This window comes from Oncorhynchus tshawytscha, linkage group LG01 (assembly GCF_018296145.1).
Source record: "Oncorhynchus tshawytscha isolate Ot180627B linkage group LG01, Otsh_v2.0, whole genome shotgun sequence".
NCBI classification, from domain to species: Eukaryota; Metazoa; Chordata; class Actinopteri; order Salmoniformes; family Salmonidae; genus Oncorhynchus; species Oncorhynchus tshawytscha.
This window is the reverse complement of record NC_056429.1, coordinates 89,456,764-89,480,186: the sequence shown is the minus strand read 5'-3', so window position 1 is coordinate 89,480,186 and position 23,423 is coordinate 89,456,764. Positions and strand designations below refer to the sequence as shown.

Here is a 23,423-nt window from a genome sequence, read left to right as displayed (position 1 = left end):
TTGTACGATGTAGCCAATGTTGGCAAACATGTATTCCCCATCCAAAGACTTGCTTTACCGCCACTTGTAGAAGATTTGTTCCTTGTCTCTGTTTCCAGTCGGTAACATTATTATCCTGGTGTGCATCTCTGAAGCTAGCAGCACAGTAACCGCTAAACATGGCTACTGTTCTCCCAACCAGACCTTGCGATAGCAACCCTGCAACCCCGGGAGCTCAGTCTATAAAGGTAAACTTGGCAAATATATCGGATCAGAAATACCAGTATAACGTTACACATTGCTGGCCACATACATATTGTGTTGAAGACACAACAGGCTAAGGTAGCTAACGTTAGTTAGCTGACAACACAACTGTTTAATTCAACCTACTGCCGTTTCGCTAGTTAAATACAATTGATAGCAATCTAGCTGTCGTGGGTCGATGTGTTCTAACTTTTGTGTCGTCGTTAGTTAACGACTAGACAGTTTACGGTACTAGCTAGCCATAGCGTTACCTGAATTGACTTAGCTAGCATAGCATCTAGCATCTTAGCTGTTTAGTACTGTCAGCGTATCATTGTTTACCGAGGTAAAGACAGTTTCAAGTTGGATATTCGCGCGTTCAAACCTCCAAATAAGTGTCATGATGTTGGAAAAATTGCGCACAACATTGCACGGGAATTATTTACACGATTTGGACATTCATTCGCTTTCCAAAGCGAATAAACATGTGGAAATGTGAGCAGCATTCTGTATTCCTAGTTGAATTAGTTAGGTAGCGTTTTTTTTACATTCAAATTTCAATAGCATGTGACCTACTTGACTCAAACAAGTTTCATAATGTCCACTGACTTCCATTCTTTCTATATTGCACACACTCTAGTTTGTCCATTTTCATCTCGCATGATTTTACATGAATGTTAAATTAAAAATGTCAATAGCTCCTTGGTCATGTGCGCTACTGACTTCAAACAAGGTGCAGAATGTACACTGACTACCCTTCTATATTGCACACTTGTTTGTGTACTGTAAAATCTCTTGATGTAATGTACATTTTTTGATAGTTTTAAATTTCAATAGCTCCTTGGTCATGTCAATTACACACCTAAGCGTGCAGTGGATATACACCCATTGCGTAACCTCTAGTCATGTATCTTCTATATTGTTGTACATTAATATTAGTTTGACAATTAGGGGGTTCAGTCCAGTGTTGTGTTTACCCTTTTCTTTAATATTTATCTACAATAATTGGTAGTTCTAAGTACTTATTTTCCCTGTTTTTATTTTATTTTACCATAGTATTTAACAGCGGTACACAATAGGAGAGAGACGGATATCTCCTTTCATCGTTAATATCAACCATAAAGGGCAAAGTATGAGATTCATGCTATTCATTGTCCAAAGCAGGGATGAGAGTGAGCTAGTAAGGTAGGCTGCAGTGGGTTTGCTGGTCAATACATATACTGAACATGTAACCACAGTAAAGGTGGCCAGTATATCAATGAATAAACATTTAATATTGACAAATTACACAGAAATTGTATACCTTTCATCATTTCCAACATGTCAACAGACACTTTACTTCAATTAAGTATGAAACATTTCACCGTGTTAACTTTCTCTTTATCCCTGGTTGATGTACATGTCAGAGCCTCTTCAGTGTGGATAGGATATAGCATACGTTTTCAACAACAAAGACTGCACTTCCAGTTTGTGTTCTTTACTCTGTTGAACTCTTTTGTCTTCATTCCTAGGCACAGCACATGGAACCTCAGTTGGCATGCAAAACATTCAATCAAAACAACTTGCAAACACGTTATAAATAATATCAAATATCAATGCAGTATGACGAATTAGCCATCCATTGTGTTATATCATAAATGGTCTTAACTGCCGTCACTGTTGTCAAAAGATTATAAACATGTTAAATAAAGTTACTAACCCAGTCAGTCTTTGGGCCACTTTGGGCCTACCTTCAAACTCAGTGCCTCTTTGCGTGACATGGGAAAATCAAAAGAAATCAGCCAAGACCTAAAAAATAATTGTAGCCCTCCACAAGTCTGGTTCATCCTTGGGAGCAATTTCCAAACGCCTGAAGGTATCGCGTTCATCTGTACAAACAATATTACGCAAGTATAAACACCATGGGACCACGCAGCCATCATACTGCTCAGGAAGGAGACGGGTTCTGTCTTCTAGAGATGAACATACTTGGTGCAAGAAGTGCAAATCGATCCCAGAACAACAGCAAAGGACCTTGTGAAGATGCTGGGGGAACCGGGTACAGAAGTATCTATATCCACAGTAAAACGAGTCCTATATCGACATAACCTGAAAGGCCGCTATAATGACCATCGTTATGTTTTGGAGGAAAAAGGGGGAGGCTTGCAAGCTGAAAAACACCATCCCAACTATGAAGCATGGGAGTGGCAGCATCATGTTGTGGGGGTGCTTTGCTGCAGGAGGGACTGGTGCACTTCACAAAATAGATGGCCTCATGAGGAAGGGAAATTATGTGGATATATTGAAGCAACATCTCAAGACATCAGTCAGGAAGTTAAAGCTGGGTCGCAAATGTGTGCGAGCAAGGAGGCCTACAAACCTGACTCAGTTACACTAGCTCTGTCAGGAGGAATGGGCCAAAATTCACCCAACTTATTGTGGAACGCTACCAGAAACATTTGACCCAAGTAAAACAATTTTATGGGAATGCTACCAAATACTAATTGAGTGTATGTAAACTTCTGACCAACTGTGAATGTGATGAAAGAAATAAAATCTGAAATGAATAATTCTCTCTCCTATTATTCTGACATTTCACATTCTTAAAATAGAATGATCCTAACTGACTGTTAAGGGAATTTTTATCAATAATGCCTATGTATACATTTTTGGATATTAAAACATAGGAATTTAATTTCTGTAACACTGACCTAAGACAGGGACTTTTTACAAGGATTAAATGTCAGGAATTGTGAAACTGAGTTAAATGTATTTGGCTGAGGTGTATGTAAACTTCCGACTTCAACTGTATACAGTGGGGAGAACAAGTATTTGATACACTGCCGATTTCGCAGGTTTCCCTACTTACAAAGCATGTAGAGGTCTGTAATTTTTATCATAGGTACACTTCAACTGTGAGATACGGAATCTAAAACAAAAATCCAGAAAATCACATTATGATTTTTAAGTAATGAATTAGCATTTTATTGCATGACAAGTATTTGATCACCTACCAACCAGTAAGAATTCCGGCTCTCACAGACCTGTTTGTTTTTCTTTAAGAAGCCCTCCTGTTCTCCACTCATTACCTGTATTAACTGCATCTGTTTGAACTTGTTACCTGTATAAAAGACACCTGTCCACACACTCAATCAAACAGACTCCAACCTCTCCACAATGGCCAAGACCAGAGAGCTGTGTAAGGACATCAGGGATAAAATTGTAGACCTGCACAAGGCTGGGATGGGCCACAGGACAATAGGCAAGCAGCTTGGTGAGAAGGCAACAACAGTTGGCGCAATTATTAGAAAATGGAAGAAGTTCAAGATGACGGTCAATCACTCTCGGTCTGGGGCTCCATGCAAGATCTCACCTCGTGGGGCATCAATGATCATGAGGAAGGTGAGGGATCAGCCCAGATCTACACGGCAGGACCTGGTCAATGACCTGAAGAGAGCTGGGACCACAGTCTTAAAGAAAACCATTAGTAACACACTACGCCATCATGGATTAAAATCCTGCAGCGCACGCAAGGTTCCCCTGCTCAAGCCAGCGCATGTCCAGGCCCGTCTGAAGTTTGCCAATGACCATCTGGACGATCCAGATGAGGGATGGGAGAAGGTCATGTGGTCTGATGACACACAAATAGAGCTTTTTGGTCTAAACTCCACTCGCCGTGTTTGGAGGAAGAAGAAGGATGAGTACAACCCCAAGAACACCATCCCAACCGTGAAGCATGGATGTGGAAACATCATTCTTTGGGGATGCTTTTCTGCAAAGGGGACAGGACGACTGCACCGTATTGAGGGGAGGATGGATGGGGCCATGTATGGAGGGAGCTGAAAGTCCGTATTGCACAGCGACAGCCCCGAAACCTGAAGGAACTGGAGAAGGTCTGTATGGAGGAGGGGGCCAAAATCCCTGCTGTAGTGTGTGCAAACCTGGTCAAGAACTACAGGAAATGTATAATCTCTGTATTTGCAAACAAAGGTTTCTGTATCAAATATTAAGTTCTGCTTTTCTGATGTATCAAATACTTATGTCATGCAATAAAATGCTCATTAATTACTTAAAAATCATACGATGTGATTTTCTGGATTTTTGTTTTAGATTCCGTCTCTCACAGTTGAAGTGTACCTATGATAAAAATGACAGACCTCCACATGCTTTGTAAGTAGGAAAACCTGCAAAATCGGCAGTGTATCAAATACTTGTTCTCCCCACTGTATATGCCTTGTTAGGGAGATTAAGTATCATACTGTTACGGTTTTCTAGGTGTGAAGGAGAGTCGGACCAAAATGCAGCGTGTAGATTGCGATCCATGTTTAATGAACAACGTAAACACGAATTAACACAAACACTAAAAAACAAAGAACGTAATGAACGAAACGAAAACCGAAACAGCCTATACTTTTGAAAACTAACAATGATGGGAACAAGGACACTAAGGACAATCACCCCCGACAAACTCAAAGAATATGGCTGCCTAAATATGGTTCCCAATCAGAGACAACGATAAACACCTGCCTCTGATTGAGAACCACTCCAGACAGCCATAGACTTTGCTAGATAACCCCACTAGCTACAATCCCAATACATACACACCAAAACCCCAAGACAAAACACACCACAATACAAAAACCCCATGCCACACCCTGGCCTGACCCAATACATGAAGAAAAACACAAAATACTTAGACCAGGGCGTGACAGAACCACCTCCCTAAGGTGCGGACTCCCGAACGCACCTCAAAACAATAGGGAGGGTCCGGGTGGGCGTCTGTCCATGGTGGCGGCTCTGGCGCGGGACGTGGAACCCACTCAGTCAATGTCTTAGTCCCCTCTCCTCGCGTCCCTGGATAGTCCACCCTCGCCGCCGACCATGGCCTAGTAGTCCCGGAAACCCACTGGACTGAGGAGCAGATCGGGACTGAAGGACAGCTCGGGACTGAAGGACAGCTCGACTGAAGGACAGCTCGGGACTGAGGGGAAGCTCGGGACTGAGGGGAAGCTCGGGACTGAGGGAAGCTCGGGACTGAGGGAAGCTCGGGCAGGTAGGTAGATCTACCAGATCCTGGCTGGCTGGTGGTTTCAGCAGATCCTGGCTGACTGGCAGATCCCGGCCGACTGGCGGATCTGGCGGATCCCGGCCGACTGGCGGATCTGGCGGATCCCGGCCGACTGGCGGATCTGGCGGATCCCGGCCGACTGGCGGATCTGGCGGATCCCGGCCGACTGGCGGATCTGGCGGATCCCGGCCGACTGGCGGGGTCCCGGCCGACTGGCTGATCCTGGCGGATCCCGGCCGACTGGCGGATCCTGGCGGATCCCGGCCGGGCGGATCCCGGCCGACTGGCGGATCCTGGCGGATCCCGGCCGACTGGCGGATCCTGGCGGATCCCGGCCGACTGGCGGATCCCGGCCGACTGGCGGATCCTGGCGGATCCCGGCCGACTGGCGGATCCCGGCCGACTGGCGGATCCTGGCGGATCCCGGCCGACTGGCGGATCCCGGCCGACTGGCGGATCCTGGCGGATCCCGGCCGACTGGCGGATCCCGGCCGACTGGCGGATCCTGGCGGATCCCGGCCGACTGGCGGATCCCGGCCGACTGGCGGATCCTGGCGGATCCCGGCCGACTGGCGGATCCCGGCCGACTGGCGGATCCTGGCGGATCCCGGCCGACTGGCGGATCCTGGCGGATCCCGGCCGACTGGCGGATCCTGGCGGATCCCGGCGGATCTGGCGGATCCCGGCGGATCTGGCAGATCCCGGCCGACTGGCGGATCCTGGCAGACTGAAAGATCTGGCTGCTCTACGCTGACTGGCATCTCTGGCTGCTCCATGTAGGCTGGCAGCTCCTTGCAGACTGGCAGCTCCTTGCAGACTGGCAGCTCCTTGCAGACTGGCAGCTCCGTGCAGACTGGCAGCTCCTTGCAGACTGGCAGACTGGCAGCTCCGTGCAGACTGACAGCTCCATGCAGACTGACAGCTCTGGCTGCTCCATGCAGACTGACAGCTCTGGCTGCTCCATGCCGGCTGGCAGCTCTGGCTGCTCCATGCCGGCTGGCAGCTCTGGCTGCTCCATGCCGGCTGGCAGCTCTGGCTGCTCCATGCCGGCTGGCAGCTCTGGCTGCGCTGAACAGGCGGGAGACTCCGGCAGCGCAGGAGAGGAGAGAGGCTCTGGCTGCGCTGAACAGGCGGGAGACTCCGGCAGCGCAGGAGAGGAGAAAGGCTCCGGCAGCGCTGGAGAGGCGAGGCGCACTGTAGGCCTGATGCGTGGTGCTGGTACTGGTGGTACTGAACCGAGAACACGCACAGGAAGCCTGCTGCGGGGAGCTGCTACCGGAGGGCTGGAGTGTGGAGGTGGCACAGGATGGGCTAGACCGTGAAGGCGTACTGGAGATCTTGAGAGCAGTGCTGGCACAGGACGTGCAAGGCTAGGGATGTGCACAGGAGGCCTGGTGCGTGAGGCTGGCACCAACTTCACCAGCCGACTAACACACACCTCAGGACGAGTATGGAGCGCTAACCCAGGTGCCATCAAATCCCCGACACGTTCCGTCGGGCGAATTCCATGCAAAAAGCACCAACACAGAAACTCCCTCATTTCTCTCTCCTCCAATTTCCCCATTAACTCCTTCACAGTCTCTGTTTCGCTCACCTCCAACACCGGCTCTGGTTCTGGTCTCCTCCTTGGCTCCTCACGATAAACAGGGAGAGTTGTCTCAGGTCTGACTCCTGACTCTGCCACACTCTCCCTGAGCCCCCCAAGAAATTTTTGGGGCTGACTCTCAGGCTTCCTTCCGAGTCGCCGTGCTGCCTCCTCATACCGGCGCCTCTCCGCTTTCGCCGGCCTCCAGTTCTTCTTTGGGGCGGCGATATTCTCCAGGCTGAGCCCAGGGTCCTTCTCCGTTTAGGATTTCCTCCCATGTCCAGAAATCCTTATAGCGCATCTCCTCTTTGGGCTGCTCCTGCCTGTTGACACACTGCTTGGTCCGTTGGTGGTGGGTGATTCTGTTACGGTTTTCTAGGTGTGAAGGAGAGTCGGACCAAAATGCAGCGTGTAGATTGCGATCCATGTTTAATGAACAACGTAAACACGAATTAACACAAACACTACAAAACAAAGAACGTAATGAACGAAACGAAAACCGAAACAGCCTATACTTGTGAAAACTAACAATGATGGAACAAGGACACTAAGGACAATCACCCCCGACAAACTCAAAGAATATGGCTGCCTAAATATCGTTCCCAATCAGAGACAATGATAAACACCTGCCTCTGATTGAGAACCACTCCAGACAGCCATAGACTTTGCTAGATAACCCCACTAGCTACAATCCCAATACATACACACCAAAACCCCAAGACAAAACACACCACAATACAAAAACCCCATGCCACACCCTGGCCTGACCCAATACATTAAGAAAAACACAAAATACTTAGACCAGGGTGTGACACATACATAAGGTGTTATGTAGTCAGTGTCTTATTGCTGACAATACTGTGTTTACGTGATGACACATTAACTATTTACTTAAGTGACATAAGGACCGTAAATATTCAAGTGTACATCAGAAACATTCAACTCCAATTCCAGTTATCTACATAGTGTTATTACATGTCCTTAGACTTGGTTAGGTGCACATCTAATGTACTTCTATGTTCATCCTTTACACTGTATGACATTTTTTTACACTTTTTAGAATTGTGATTAAAAAAATGCTTATTGTCATGTTATGACTACTATTTATTACCTCACCCACAAGCATTTGTGGGGCTGCAGAGTTTTAAACTGAAATGGAGAAGGAGAGAGGACTTTTTGTCTGTAGACCTCACAACCGCAACCACCACCTCGCAATTGTTTCTTCGCCACAGCGCTGTGACCAGCTTAATGGACAACATGACAACTGTCACAGTACCATGCAGCTGTATGCCAACAACAAAGGACAGTTATACTGGGACGGCAGCGTAGCCTAGTGGTTAGAGTAGTGGTAACAAGTTCAAATCCCCGAGCTGACAAAGTACAAATCTGTCGTTCTGCCCCTAAACAAGGCAGTTAACCCACTGTTCCTAGGCCGTCATTGAAAATAAGAATTTGTTCATAACTCACTTGCCTAGTTAAATAAAGGTAAAATACAATAAATTTAAAAAATACGTATTTCCAAAAACATGACAATAACTATTACAAACAACAGCAAGTATTGCATGGAGTGCATAAGGATGACCAGTGTACAAGCAAACACATCTTTATTTTCTATTTTAGAGGCAATTGAGTCCGGTACATCTGGACCAGAACCAGGTTATTCTCCAGTGCTGTGACCCTCATCGAAAGAAAAGTCCTGAAATAGTGATGACTCTACTGTCAGTACAACAGCATCCCCCTCTACTGTCCATATCCCACAGCTGACTTAACATTTACCATTGCACTGAGCTGTAGTATTTCTGTTATAACATACAGCTGTGAAAGTGTTTTTCAGCTCCCATTAAGATTTTTATGCTGCATAGTCAAAATAAACAGAACTCGTTAGTAGTATACATTTTTGTACCAGGGAAAATTAGGCTTTCACTTGAAATGACTTACCAGAGTCACACAAACTTTCTTTGATATTTCAACAAAGTAAGGACAAAAACGCTTTTAGACCGGCAAGCTAAGAAGACTATGGATATGGGAATCTCAGTTGTCATGGATCTTGGGGCGTCTACAGCTAGAGGGCTCTCATGGTTCTTGGAGTGTAGACAAATGGTAGAAGGTGAGAGGGTGTTATGAAATGGGAGTGGGGTGGCGTGGTGCTTATAACATAATGACACCCCACTGGAGCTAGACTGAAAAGGCATCAATACCATCCACTCAGCAGGACCTGAGAAAGCAAGAAACTGGAGACAACATTTTATACCCGACCATAAGACTTACTAAAATGATAACGTTGAATCTGAATTTCAACCGTTACACAGTCAACGACTATCCTATTGAAGCTTGAGGACTGTTAGAAAGGAGTCTAGGGACCATCAAATATCCTGCGATGTGAGATTGTAATGTCCTGGAAGGGTTTGAGCGTACAAGGGGGTCTATCGGTCAGATACTCTTTTTCTCCAAATTACTTCTGAGTGTGGGTCTCAGGCTTACAGATTTAAGTCTAATAGCATGAGATGAAAGTAGACATAAATCGCACACTTTGATGTTCGAAGGCATAGTCAGTGGACATTCTGAACCTTTTTTGAGATCATTAGGTCACATGACCAAGGAGCTATTGAAATTTTACATTTGGAAAAATTCATGTAAAAACGTGTGAGATGAAAATCAACAAAGTAAAGGGTGTGCAATATGTAGGCCGATATGTATGCCCACTGAGTGGACACTGAACCTTGTTTGAAGTCAGTAGGTCACATGACCAAGAAGCTATTGAAATTCAAAAATATAAATAAATAATTTAAAATAGTGCGAGACGTAACACACATTGTGTGTCTATGCCATCGGGTTAGCTACAACCAGTTTTGAAAGTTTTTTAGGAGTAATGGTTAAAGAGCTATTGAAATTTGAAAAATGTGATTTGTCACTATGTTGACGGTCCCTAACTGCTGTTGGTGGACATAAGGAAAATTACAGGCGAATATCCGTCGAATATCCAACCTGAAACTGTCTTTACCTCTGCTCATTGTTTTTGTTTGCATCGTACATTGTGCTTGTGTCGTTAGACCACAGTCCAAATCCAATGCTCTCTGTTTTTCCTCTAGGAATGCCTAAATCAGATTGTGATAACAATTATTGGTATACAGTCTGAAACAAAACACAGCAAAAACTTGAAGTGTCCTTTATTTTTTATTTAATGGACAAGTCAGTTAACAACAAATTATTACTTACAATGACGACCTATCAAAAAGCAAAAGTCCTCCCGTGCTGGGATTAAAATTATAGGACAAAACACACATCACGACAAGAGCCACCACAACATAAATAGAGACCTAAGACAACTTAGCATGGCAGCAGCACGAAACATTATTGGGCACAGACAATAGCAAGGGCAAGAAGGTAGAGGGAACAATACATCACGCGAACAAGCCACAACTGTCAGTAAGAGTGTCCATGATTTTAGTCTTTGAATGAAGAGATGGAGATAAAACAGTCCTGTTTGAGTGTTTTTTGCAGTTAACGTTAGCTGTAGCGAACTGAAAATAGGAGAGACACAGGGATGGGGTTACAATTGCAGAATGTTTAATACAAGTACATTTTAATTTACTCTTCCTGTGCTGTTGGTACTTAATTTGGTCGAAATTAGAGACAAAATATCCACAGGAAAGTGTTATTTACCCGACTTTGTGCCACGGTACATAAGAAAAACCATGTAAACACCTCCAATACTTCGATTAGTATGCATTTGTCGCGTGCATGTACTTCCATCTTGTGTACTTCGATTAGTATGCATTTGTCGCTTGTTTGCCACAATCTTGTTTGCCACAAACTCGCGTTTTGAATTCGTTTAATAATGATTTCCTGTGGATATTTTGTCTTACATTTTGACCAGCTGATGGACCAACCCCATGGACAATCGGCAGAGTAAGTTCAAATATAATTTTATTCATCATTTGTGACAGACAAGCGATGTTTAGTGGTTTCTATGTATATGTGCATGCCTTTTGCTGTACACAGTGGAAGGCAATCGGGCTACCTCTAGGCCAGCTTTATCGAATGAGAGGGGGGAATGGTGCTTGCTGGATCGACACAACAGAGGAAATTAACTCACCCCTTGAGATCTGAAAACATCCCAAAAACATTATTTTTGGAGAAAACTTTAACAAGTAGTAATACTTCAGGTGTTTTGTGTATTCTAACTGTATTGGCTATCATTTTAGGATGACATTGAGGAAGTGTCCAATGATGGCAGTCAAGCTCCAAAAAGACAGCGCATGGGTTCAGGTGACAGTTCCAGAAGTTGCGACACCTCCAGTCAGGAACTTGGGTATGTGGTCAGTTTGTATCTGAAGGCGTAGTTTGAAATATTTTCATCACTACTTTCTAATAGACCATGTCCAATCCCCATTACAAACACTTTGGCTGCTTTTACACAGGCAGTGCAATTCTGATATTTTTTCCACTAATTGGTCTTTTGACAAATCAGATAATTTCACATCAGATCTGCTTGGTCAAAAATATCATAATTGGGTTGCCTGTCTAAACGCAGCCTATGTGTCCAATAACATTGAGTCCGTCTTTCAAACAGGCTTAATACTTCTACCCTGCTCTTAACTTTTCAGTCATATGTGTTTCCCCAGGCCCACATACTTCTCAGCAGAAAATCTGACCGAGTACAGGTGGCCGTCAGACGGTAGTGGGGAGTACTATATGTTACAAGAACAAGTCAGTGAATATCTGGGAGTCACTTCATTCAAGCGAAAATATCCAGGTAATGTGACTAAATGTTCGGCTTGTATGGTGTAGTAGGATCATTGCGTGTCAATTTGATTATTAGGCTAGTAGTCTTGTTATAGCCTATTTGTAGATCATACGGGTCAATCTCTGACTAACCATGCCTTATCTCAATGGAAATAAGCCTCCAGGTTTGATTGTTTTTATCCTCAATCATTAATGTTGTCTCTGGCTGGAGCAGTCTTACTTTTAATTACCTAATCAATTCAATCAATCAATAAATTCTTCTTTTAGATTTGGAAAGGAGAGACCTCTCCCACAAGGAGAAGCTATATCTGAGGGAGCAAAATGTCATCACAGAGACACAGTGCACATTGGGTGAGAAGTGAAAAACATGGAATTGTTGCATAATCAGGAAGAGCTTAGAGTTCAGCATAAACCATCAGGGCCTCAAGCCTCCCCAAGAGTTGTTTTGGGGAATTGGGCTACTCGTGGATACAATAATTAATTGTGAATATTTTTTTCCAGGCTTGACTGCTTTACGAAGTGATGAAGTGATTGATTTGATGATCAAGGAGTACCCAGGAAAACATGCTGAGTATTCTGTAATCCTCCAAGAGAGGGAGCGCCAGAGGATAACAGAAGAGTACTCTGTAAGCACTCTGTTCAGAGAGTATCACTATGTTAGTACTCTGTTCAGAGTACCACTAATGTTAGTACTCAAGGTAGTATGCTCAGCAACAGTGACATATTAATTGATGCAAAGTTAGCTTTGTGTTTGCAGATTTCTATATACCCTACCGTTCAAAAGTTTGGGGTCATTTAGAAATATCCATTTTGTCCATTAAAATAACATCAAATTTATCAGAAATACAGTGTAGACATTGTTCATGTTGTAAATGGATATTGTAGCTGGAAATGGCTGATTTGTATTTTTATGGAATATCTACATAGGTGAACAGAGGCCCATTATCAGCAACCATCACACCTGTGTTCCAAAGGCACGTTGTGTTAGCTAATCCAAGTTTATAATTTTAAAGCGCTAATTGATCATTAGAAAACACTTTTGCAATTATGTTAGCACAGCTAAAGACTATTGTCCTGATTAAAGAAGCAATAAAACTGGCTTTCTTTACACTAGTTGAGTATCTGCAGCATCAGCATTTGTGGGTTCCATTACAGGCTTAAAATGGCCAGAATCCAAGAACTTTCTTCTGAAACTCGTCAGTTTATTCTTGTTCTGAGAAATGAAGGCTATTCCATGTGAGAAATTGCCAAGAAACTGAAGATCTCATACAACGCTGGTTACTACTCCCTTCACAGAACAGCGCAAACAGGCTCTAACCAGAATAGAAAGAGGAGTGGGAGGCCCCGGTGCACAACTGAGCAAGAGGACAAGTACATTAGTGTCTAGTTTAAGAAACAGACGCCTCACAAGTCCTCAACTGGCAGCTTCATTAAATAGTACCCGCAAAACACCAATCTCAACGCCAACAGTGAAGAGGCGAATCTGGGATGCTGGCCTTCTAGGCATAGTTGCAAAGAAAAAGCCATATCTCAGACTGGCCAATAAAAAGAAAAGATTAAGATGGGCAAAAGAACACAGACATTGGACAGAGGAACTTTGCCTCGAAGGCCAGCATCCCGGAGTCGCCTCTACACTGTTGATGTTGAGACTGGTGTTTTGCGGGTAATATTTAACGAAGCTGCCAGGAGTGATGGTTGCTAATAATGGGCCAGTAGATATTCCGTTTAAAAAATCAGCCGTTTCCAGCTACAATAGTCATTTACAACATTGACAATGTCTACACTGTATTTCTGATCAATTTCATGCTATTTTAATGGACAAAAAATGAGCTTTTCTTTCACAAACAAGATGCGGTAAAAAGGAAACTGCACACAGCTCCTGATAGTATCACTGATCTTTAATAAGCTTACGTAACGGCCTCACGACCTTCGTCAGAGCTTTTGTGAGTAAAAAAAAAATGTGCCCCCTTATGTAGACCTAGCCGCACCCACATCTGTTCCACGCATCAAAAGAGGTTGGGGGCGAAGGAAAACAAATAAGTGCTACCAAATATAACAATATGCATTTCATAAATATTCAAATAAAGTGGGTAAATAAGACTTATTAAACATGTCTGTTAAACCACAATGAGGACATAGACCTACCAAGCAAGTTTCCATGAATCATTGGGTACATCGTACGAAAAACATCAGAGTAATCTGAAATAGGGGCATAATTCATGTTCAAATTTACAACATAACACACGTAGGCATTTCATCATTAAGACCTTTAAGAAATAATGTCTGGAGGGTGAAAATCACAAAACATTCCCTTTTACTCAGTATTATTCATATCACCTCCCATGTCTGATATCTTAACTTTCTCTATGCCACAAAATCTAAAGGTAGAAATGTCATGTTTTAGGTCATTAAAATGTACTTATGTTCACAGATTATCTGTTTTACCTACATAGCACAGCCCACATGGACATTTAATAATGTCATTTATTTGGAACCGTTTTCCTGTATGTGGGTGGCAGAAATATTCACACTTCATTATATTGTTGCACTGTGCGCATCCTCTGCATTTATAGCTACCATTTGGAAGAGGGTGTAAAAGAACCTGGCTGAAATTTATTTTTTGGCTGGCAATTGACATGAACCAATTTATCGCATAAATTGCAACCTGTCCTATACACAATAAGTGGTGGATTTTTAATTGTGGAGCCCATCAATGTTCCATTCGTTTGGAGGTGATATTCATCATCAAACCTGAAATAGCTGTAGGTCAAAACATATTCAGCCAGCTCTAGAATAAAGTTTGTGGTGGATATTCGTTAGTATCTCTGTCTCGCAAATAGTGAGTTAGGCTGCCAGCCCCCCCACATGGGGAATGCTGGTATATAGACTCTCAACATCTAATGTGACCAAAAACAAGGACAACTCCTGAACTGTATTTTCATTTAAAGTTGACATGGTTATTCAATATGTTGTTGGAAAGTTTTTATTCCATTTTTTTTTATCTCCTAGAAAATGCAGCAACAAAGGCCTCAGAAGGTTGAAGCCAGTAAAGTGCCAGAGTACATACAGAAAGCTGCCAAGAAAGCTGCTGAGTTCAACAGTAACTTCAACAGGGAAAGGATGGAAGAGAGAAGGGCCTATTTTGACCTTCAGACACATGTACGTTAATTCCACGAATAAAGACATATAGCTCCATTAGTCTTTTGTGTTTATAAGAACTCCCTTGCCATGTTTGAGTAGATCCACTGAGTGTACAAGGCATTAGGAACACTTGTTCTTTCCTGGACATAGACTAACCAGGTGAATCCAGGTGAAAGCTATAATCCCTTATTGTTGTCACTTGTTAAATCCACTTCAATCAGTGCAGATGAAGGGGAGAAGACATGTTGAAGAAGGATTTTTAAGCCTTGACACAATTGAGACATGGATTGTGTATGTGTGCCATTCAGAGGGTGAATAGACTAGACAAAATATTTAAGTGCCTTTGAACGGGTATGGTAGCAGGTACCATGCACACTGGTTTGTGTCAACTGCAATGCTGCTGGATTTTTCACACTCATCAGTTTCCCATGTGTATCAAGAATGGTCCACCACCCAAAGGACATCCTGCCAACTTGACCCAACTGCGGGAATCATTGGAGTCAACATGGGCCGGCATCCCTGTAGAACATTTTTGACAGTTTGTGGAGTCCATACCCTGAGACTGTTCTAAGGGGAAAAGGGGGTGTAACTCAATATTAGGAAGGTGTTCCTAATGTTTTGTACACTCAGTGTGTATCGGTACATTCATTAACTGTATTATCTATGTGGAGTTGAACTTGCAATTGAAGGAGTAAAAGTTTCAACTAACTTTCTAACAGATTATCCAAGTACCCCAAGGGAGGTATAAAGTCCTTCCTCCAGAGAGAACCAAGACTGGACCCTATCCAGTGGCCCTCATCCCTGGGCAGTTCCAGGACTACTACAAAAGGTAAGGTTCACTAACAAAAAAACTAGTCTCATGATTGCAGGTCCTGACCTCTAAAGATATTTGAGTAGCTGATAAATTGATGTTCCTGTGTTTGATACAGGTACTCTCCCAACGAGCTGCGCTACTTGCCCCTGAACACAGCCCTGTTCGAGCCCCCCCTGGACCCGGAGCTGCCTGCCCTGGACAGTGATGGGGACTCGGACCATGCAGATGACAACAAGGGAGAAGAGGGCAAGAAAAATTCAGTAAGGAACTGGATCCTTGAACTGGTTTTACACAATTCACTTGATTTCAGAGCAAGAGATACGAAGACAAGTTTTATTGTATTACCAGTAAATGCCTAGAGATGCTCTGTAAGTTGATTCAATGTAAGCTCTTTTGCAGCTTGCTTGAATAGTAAGAACTGAATTGTGTCTACAGGACAGCTCATCTGGAAACACCTCAGATGGGGACAGTCAGGACAGTGGAGTGCAGTCAAAGGGCAAGGCCAAGGACAGGACTGCCACCCCGGCTAAAGATGCCACCTCACGCCCCAACCAACACAAATCTGTCCCTGGGTACAAGGTAGAAGAAAAAAGCCCCTGACTTTCTCCAACAGCACTTCTCTTCCCTTTCCCCTTCTCTACTACCCCTTCCAGATTCTTCAGCACTTTCAATAGAGAGACTCTCCTTTGTTTTCTGGCCCTGTCACTTCTCTCACACACATACTCCACCAGGTGGCAATAGTTCTTATTTGGGGCAACACTCAAGTCTGTGGACTTTTTCTGCCTTCCCTCTTTCACTTGGTCCAGTTTGCTACTGATGGTTCCAGATCAACCATATGGTTAAAATACTGATGGTTCCAGATCAACCATATGGTTAAAATACTGATGGTTCCAGATCAACCGTATGGTTAAAATACTGATGGTTCCAGATCAACCGTATGGTTAAAATACTGATGGTTCCAGATCAACCGTATGGTTAAAATACATGATGGTTCCAGATCAACCGTATGGTTAAAATACTGATGGTTCCAGATCAACCGTATGGTTAAAATACATGATGGTTCCAGATCAACCATATGGTTAAAACCAATGATTTATATACAGTATATACACTAGATGACTTAACATAAAAAAAGTATAAAAACATTGTCCTTTAAAGCTAAAATCCTTAATTGAAACAATAAAAAAGCATACACCTTGTCTCTGTTTTGGTAAAAATCTGAGGGATGGGCCTAGAGGAATGTAACCACTCTCAAATTCAGAGACAGAACTATGGATGCAAGGACTGACCATCCATTATACCAAATGTAGAGTTTTAACCATTTTGAGGCTATACAGTGTTCAAATCAAATTGTATTGGTCACATACACATATTTAGCAGATGTTATTGCAGGAGTAGCGAAATGCTTGTGTTCCTAACTCCAACAATGCAGTAATATCTAACAATACACACATCTAAAAGTAAAATAATGGAATGAAGAAACATATAAATATTACGACAAGCAATGTCGGAGTGGCATTGACTAAAATACAGCAGAATAGAATACTGTATGTAAACATTATTAAAGTGAGCAGGGATTACATGTCTATGTTTATAGGGCAGGATCCTCTAAGGTGCAGGATTGAGTAACCGGGTGGTACCCGGCTAGTGATGGCTTTTTAACTTGTCTGATGGCCTTGAGATTGAAGCTGTTTTTCAGTCTCTTGGTTACTTTGTTTACAATTTACTTTGTTTACAAACATTGGAGTAAAACAAGCTTCTATTTTGGGTATTGATGGTGTACAACAGTTGAACTAAGCTCATGAGGCATTTATAAATGATATTCTTCAAAAATCAATGGGTATAGATAATTAATTGAAATCCCAAAATTGATGTATCTACTAAGGATTCTAGCATTAAGGTATTATTATTTTGTGAAAGTACTGTTACTGTCCCTGCTACTACAACAACAACAACATATTTACATGTAATTCTGTCCTTAACATTTTAATTGAAATTCTGTGGAATTCCTATGGAAGACTGCTTCTTCTGGGCAGTGCCAATATGGTTGACTGGTGACATCAAAGCCTCTCATTGGCCAAAACATAGCATCAGCAATCCAGGGTTTATATACATCATTGGTTGAAACACTGATGGTTCTATATCAGACTTTATAAGCAATAACATTTTGGCGTAGTTCTGTCACATCTGGAACTTTTTCTTCACAGCACTTTCGATTGGTCCTGAAGACTTGTACATTTTTCACTGTATTCTTTGAACGTCTTAATATACCTCTTTTCTGTCTACTTGGCTTCAGACTAATTAAAGGGATAGTTCACCCAAATTACAAAATGACATTGGTTTCCTTACCCTGTAAGCAGTATATGGACAAGGTATGACAGCGATCCATGCTGTGGTTTCGTTTCCATGGCATTGTTTCCACATTTTAGCATTTGTGGCACAAATCCATTTAAAGTCATGGGACCAATTTTTATTAGCCTTTTCATGTTCAAATAATTTACAAGTGACTTCATGGAACTTTAACAATACATTTCTGATGATTTGGGCGTGATGTGTGAAAAATGCTAATATCAGTCCCATGACTTGAAGCGGCTTTGTGTCACAAATGCTAAAACATTAGCATTTAGAAACGGTTCCTTTGGAAACGAAACCAAAGCGTGGATTGTTGTCATACCCTGTCCATATACTGTTTACAGGGTAAGGAAACCAATATATCATTTGGATGAACTATCCCTTTGAGACATGTGAGCAGATATATTTGGCTGTTAGATTAATTGTTTTTAAACCACACAGTATTTCTTGTTATGATACAGACTTTATAAGATGCATCCATTTTATTTAGTAGTAGCACTTCAACTACAGTATTACTTGAGTGTTTTGAATGTTTTATAATTCAAGTTGTCAGTACTTTTAATGCAGTATTCTGCAGTTGTTTGAAATAACCTTACATACTGTTCTTTGTTTGAGACTGGAGAACACAATGTTACTGTGCCAGAGGCCTGTTAATATACTTTCTATATGTTGGCTTTAAAAAAAAAAAGGCTTTCGATTGCCTCTGAAAGTTATTGTTGTGTTCAGGTAGGAGTATGGCTTTTCTGGGATCAACATGATCTACCTTCTGGTCATTTACTCTCTGTCTTACTGCAAGGCAACATGGGATATTAATAAAAGTTAGTTTGCTAAGAATGACAGTAAGAGCAGTAAGGCCTAATGTAGCATGACAGGTATTACTACACTACATCCGGATTTGGTCATTGATTGCTGTGGAGTGTTCATAACTTTCCACAGGGATTGATTTGTCTGTTAACTTTCCAATCAGCATGTTTCCAAAGGGAATTTGAATAATTTATTTTGAGTGTAAACCAAACTTTAGAAGTTTAAACATTTATTCTTAGTATGTAATGCATACAAATAAACTATATATCTTAGATGTGTTTGGAATTTAACACTAACTTTCTAATCGGCGCTCATTGATTTTAAGGCTAAAGTCAATACAGTACTTGCAGAATAATTACCTAGCTATAGAGAACATAGCCTTAAAGTTGACTTCATTATAATTTTAATGCAAGTTAGAGTTCAGGAGCTGTACAAAAAATGTATTTATTTTCATACTGATAATGATATGAATATCCTTAGTTGGCACTACACTGCAGGGGTAGCCATCTGAAGCCTAACACACAAAAATTATTTATTTTCATACTGATAATGATATGAATATCCTTAGTTGGCACTACACTGCAGGGGTAGCCATCTGAAGCCTAACAAAATATGTAGCCTTCTCTTCTTGTTTTGCACCAGTCAAAGACAACATTTCAGGATGGCAACACCAAACGTTTGACATTTTGAAAAATGATTATATTTCCACGAACACATAGAAACCTACTTCATCCCTCATGGGCTATATCCTCCTAACTGATTGCACACTTGTCATTCCCAATATTTGTGCAGACTGTCTGCCTAAGTGGGTACAGTTAGTGTTAAATTTGTTCCTGACTTGTACACTTCTCTCTCTTAGAATGTCATGTCTTACATGCATGATTTGAGTGTAATGGCAAAGGTGTCATACCTTTCTTTGGATAAATATTTATCCAAGTTTAGCTGGCACCCCTCTTTCTGTGGAGAAGGATGTCAGCTAAATTAGCTGTCCTTTTATTAACTCAACTGTGTGTCTCTAACCTCCGGTTCACCCTCCCACAGGTTTCGTTGTTTGTTTTAGAAAGGCTTTTACTGCTCTTATCTAATCTAATACTTTTTATGTAGGAAAACCTTTGATATGTCAGTCTTTAGACACAGTTCACCATTGAAATAAAGATTTCAAACAAATAGAATGTACAGAGATGTTTTGATTGTGTTCGCAGCACAGAGACTGTAATGAGGTCATGTAATGAAATACCTGCAGGGAAAGAGTTTTCCTCCTGTCAGAAATCACTTTGGCTAGCTACCTTTTTATAAATGTGGGACCACAATGTGTGGAAACAGCTCGGCATCTACCGGAGGGACATTCAACTGTTTAACCTGTTATGAGCAGCTGTGGGGGACACCATGGCACATCCAAATGGATTTAACACCTTGTACAATGTGTGTTGCCCAGAAGCCCTGTGTCACATGGTGCACTAGGTCTGGTTGCTAAACATGATAGCATTGTTCTGTCCTTGCAGCCTAAGGTCATGCCCAATGCTATTTGTGGCATTTGCCAGAAGGGTAAGGAGTCCAACAAGGAAGGAAAGCCAGAAGCTCTCATTCACTGCACACAGTGCAAGAACAGTGGTAAGTGGAACTGCTTGTTTTTGAATTAAAACTGACAAATTGCACAGGCTTGTTCATAATGACCATAAAGCCTCTAAGATATGAGCAACAGAACTTAATCTGAATTGTTGGGATCACAAATTGGAATTATACAGTGTTTTGGAGAAGTGCTGTGGTGTGAGCGTTTGTGTGTGTGTCCGTCCCAGCTCACCCATCGTGCCTGGACATGGGTGAGGAGCTGGTGGGTCTGATTAAGACCTACCCGTGGCAGTGCATGGAGTGTAAGACGTGCACGGTGTGTAAGCATCCCCACCATGAGGAGGAGATGATGTTCTGTGACACGTGTGACCGGGGCTTCCACTCCTTCTGCGTGGGCCTGGACTCCATCCCTCTAGGTGAGCTCTCTCTCTGGGTCTGTTCAAATACTTTAAGGATGCATCATTCCTTCTTTCCTTGGTGAAACCTTTCTGATGGAATCGTTGCTTACACCTATCAATATGTATTAGATCAGTGATTACTTGAAAGATGGAAGGGGGGGGTATAAAAAAAGAGAAGCTCTGTCTTGCTGTTGCACTCTCTTTCTCTCTCATTGTAGCTTATGTCATCTTTTATGGAGTTCTGGGGTGATTTGAATTTCTGGTTTTATGTGAAAATAACATTAATTTGCATAGCCATCTGAACTTGGTGAATAAGGCTAAATTAGAAATCTGTTTTTAGAGTTTTCCAAGACTGGCATTAAAGATTATTTTTTTGTGCAGTCATGAAGGGTTGTGTGTTACCTCAACTTGCTATAATTAGCGTTGTTGCAAATGAAACATCAGAAAGTTAATGTTCGGAATCTGGTCTAAATGCTTTAGAAGTGTTGAAATCAAATGTCAGAAAGTGCTGGTCTTAAATGCCTTTTAGTCTGATGGATCCCACAATGTAGTCTGCTTTCTAGCCTTTGGGTTGATGTTACGTATTACAGCCGGTCCACATCGTTTTTCTCCTCAGGTTGCTGGGTTTGTGAGTGTTGCAACAAGGAGTCCTCAACCCCCAAGAAGAAAAGAGGAAGAAAAAAACAACTAAAGTCTAAATCTGCACATAAAAAGAATGTGACCAAATCAATAAGCTAACTGTTTTGATACTTCTTGTACTTTAGATCGTGTTAAGATTAAGTTTTGTAATCCTGTGTATATCTATGGATTTGCTTTGTCTTAACTATATTTGAAACGTTATTGCCACTGAAGTTAAACATTTTTTGCCAGTAAATGTTTTTAAAAAATTATATAACCCATGTCTGCCCTGAAGTTGTATTAAAACACAGATGATGTCCCTAAAATGCCCTTCCTACCATTGTGCCCCAATAACTTCTCGTCAAAGTAGTGCCACCTAATACTGCCTATTCATTTCTGATAAGTTACAATAGAACTCTAAATCAACCACATGTTGTTGTTGTGACATGTCTAAGAACACAGTCAATACATCCACACATACAGCAGGCACCACAATAGCTGCTCATGCGTAAGGACTGGCTTAAGTGTGACCAATTAGTCACTTGGGAGAGGTGGCCTTGTGAAGCATCTGAACAGCTGTGTTCAGGTGAGAGCCAAAGAGATCAGTTTGCCTCTTATGGTCCCTTTGGGCCCTGGTGTGAAGTCTTATAGCAGCTGCCACGTGGCGAACAGGTAGACCACACTAAGAGAGAGAGACGTATGCAGCTCCCCGTCATCTGATAGGTGAGAGTGTGGAGTCCAATAGGCAGTTGGAAGCAGCAGCAAGACACTAACGATATGCATGTGAACGCTCGCCACATGGCATAGAAAGGTCAGTGTTCCACTCAACAACCTCTGTTATTTTTTTTTTTAGGAGCCCATTCAGTTAACATATCAACGTTCAACAACTGAAGCCTGGCTTGGTCTTTTGTGAACTTGTATAAATTGCCCTCTTACTTGCAATGTATATGAGCCAACAGTTGAAATTAGATACTTTCTATTTGAGGTCGACCGATTATGATTTTTCAACGCAGATATCGATTTATTGGAGGACCAAAAAAAGCCGATACCGATTAATTGACCGTTTAAAAAAAATGTTTTTTATTGTAATAATGACAATTACAACAATACTGAATGAACACTTATTTTAACTTAATATAATACATCAATAAAATCAATTTAGCCTCAAATAAAATGATACATGTTCAATTTGGTTTAAATAATGCAAAAACAAAGTGTTGGAGAAGAAAGTAAAAGTGCAATATGTGCCATGTAGAAAAGCTAACATTTAAGTTCCTTGCTCAGAACATGAGAACATATGAAAGCTGGTGGTTCCTTTTAACAGGAGTCTTCAATATTCCCAGGTAAGAAGTTTCAGGTTGTAGTTATTATAGGAATTATAGGACAATTTCTCTCTATACCATTTGTATTTCATATACCTTTGACTATTGGATTTTCTTAAAGGCACTTTACTATTGCCAGTGTAACAGTATAGCTTCCGTCCCTCTCCTCGCCCCTACCTGGGCTCGAACCAGGAACACATAGACAACAGCCACCTCGTTACCCATCGCTCCACAAAAGCCGCGGACCTTGCAGAGCAAGGGGAACAACCACTCCAAGTCTCAGAGTGAATGACGTTTGAAACGCTATTAGCGCGCACCCTGCTAATTAGCTAGCCATTTCACATCGGTTACACCAGCCTAATCTTGGGAGTTGATAGGCTTGAAGTCATAAACAGCTCAATGCTTGAAGTACAGCGAAGAGCTGCTGGCAAAACGCACGAAAGTGCTGTTTTGAATGAATGCTTACGAGCCTGCTGGTGCCTACCATCGCTCAATCAGACTGCTCTATCAAATCATAGACTTAATTATAACATAACACACAGAAATACGAGCCTTAGGTCATTCATATGGTCGAATCCGGAAACTATCATCTTTGAAACAAGATGTTTATTCTTTCAGTGAAATACGGAACCGTTCCGTATTTTATCTAACGGGTGGCATCCATAAGTCTAAATATTCCTGTTACATTGCACAACGTTCAATGTTATGTCATAATTACATAAAATTCTGGCAAGTTAGGTGGCCCAAACTGTTGCATATACACTGACTCTGCGTGCAATGAATGCAAGAGAAGTGACACAATTTC

General features: G+C 42.1%; 1 protein-coding gene across 1 annotated transcript; it reads left to right on the top strand.

Annotated features, from left to right (window-relative positions):
• Positions 1-55: 55 nt before the first annotated feature.
• On the top strand, positions 56-21,568 carry LOC112259746 (PHD finger protein 10-like). Its single transcript, XM_024434376.2, has 12 exons — positions 56-227; positions 11,060-11,166; positions 11,480-11,610; positions 11,868-11,951; positions 12,102-12,226; positions 14,610-14,759; positions 15,461-15,570; positions 15,671-15,815; positions 15,991-16,134; positions 20,214-20,322; positions 20,508-20,696; positions 21,295-21,568. Exons 1-12 carry the CDS (start codon positions 159-161, stop codon positions 21,414-21,416), a joined length of 1,485 nt encoding a protein of 494 aa, XP_024290144.1. The 5' UTR covers positions 56-158; the 3' UTR covers positions 21,417-21,568.
• The last annotated feature ends 1,855 nt before the right edge of the window (positions 21,569-23,423 follow it).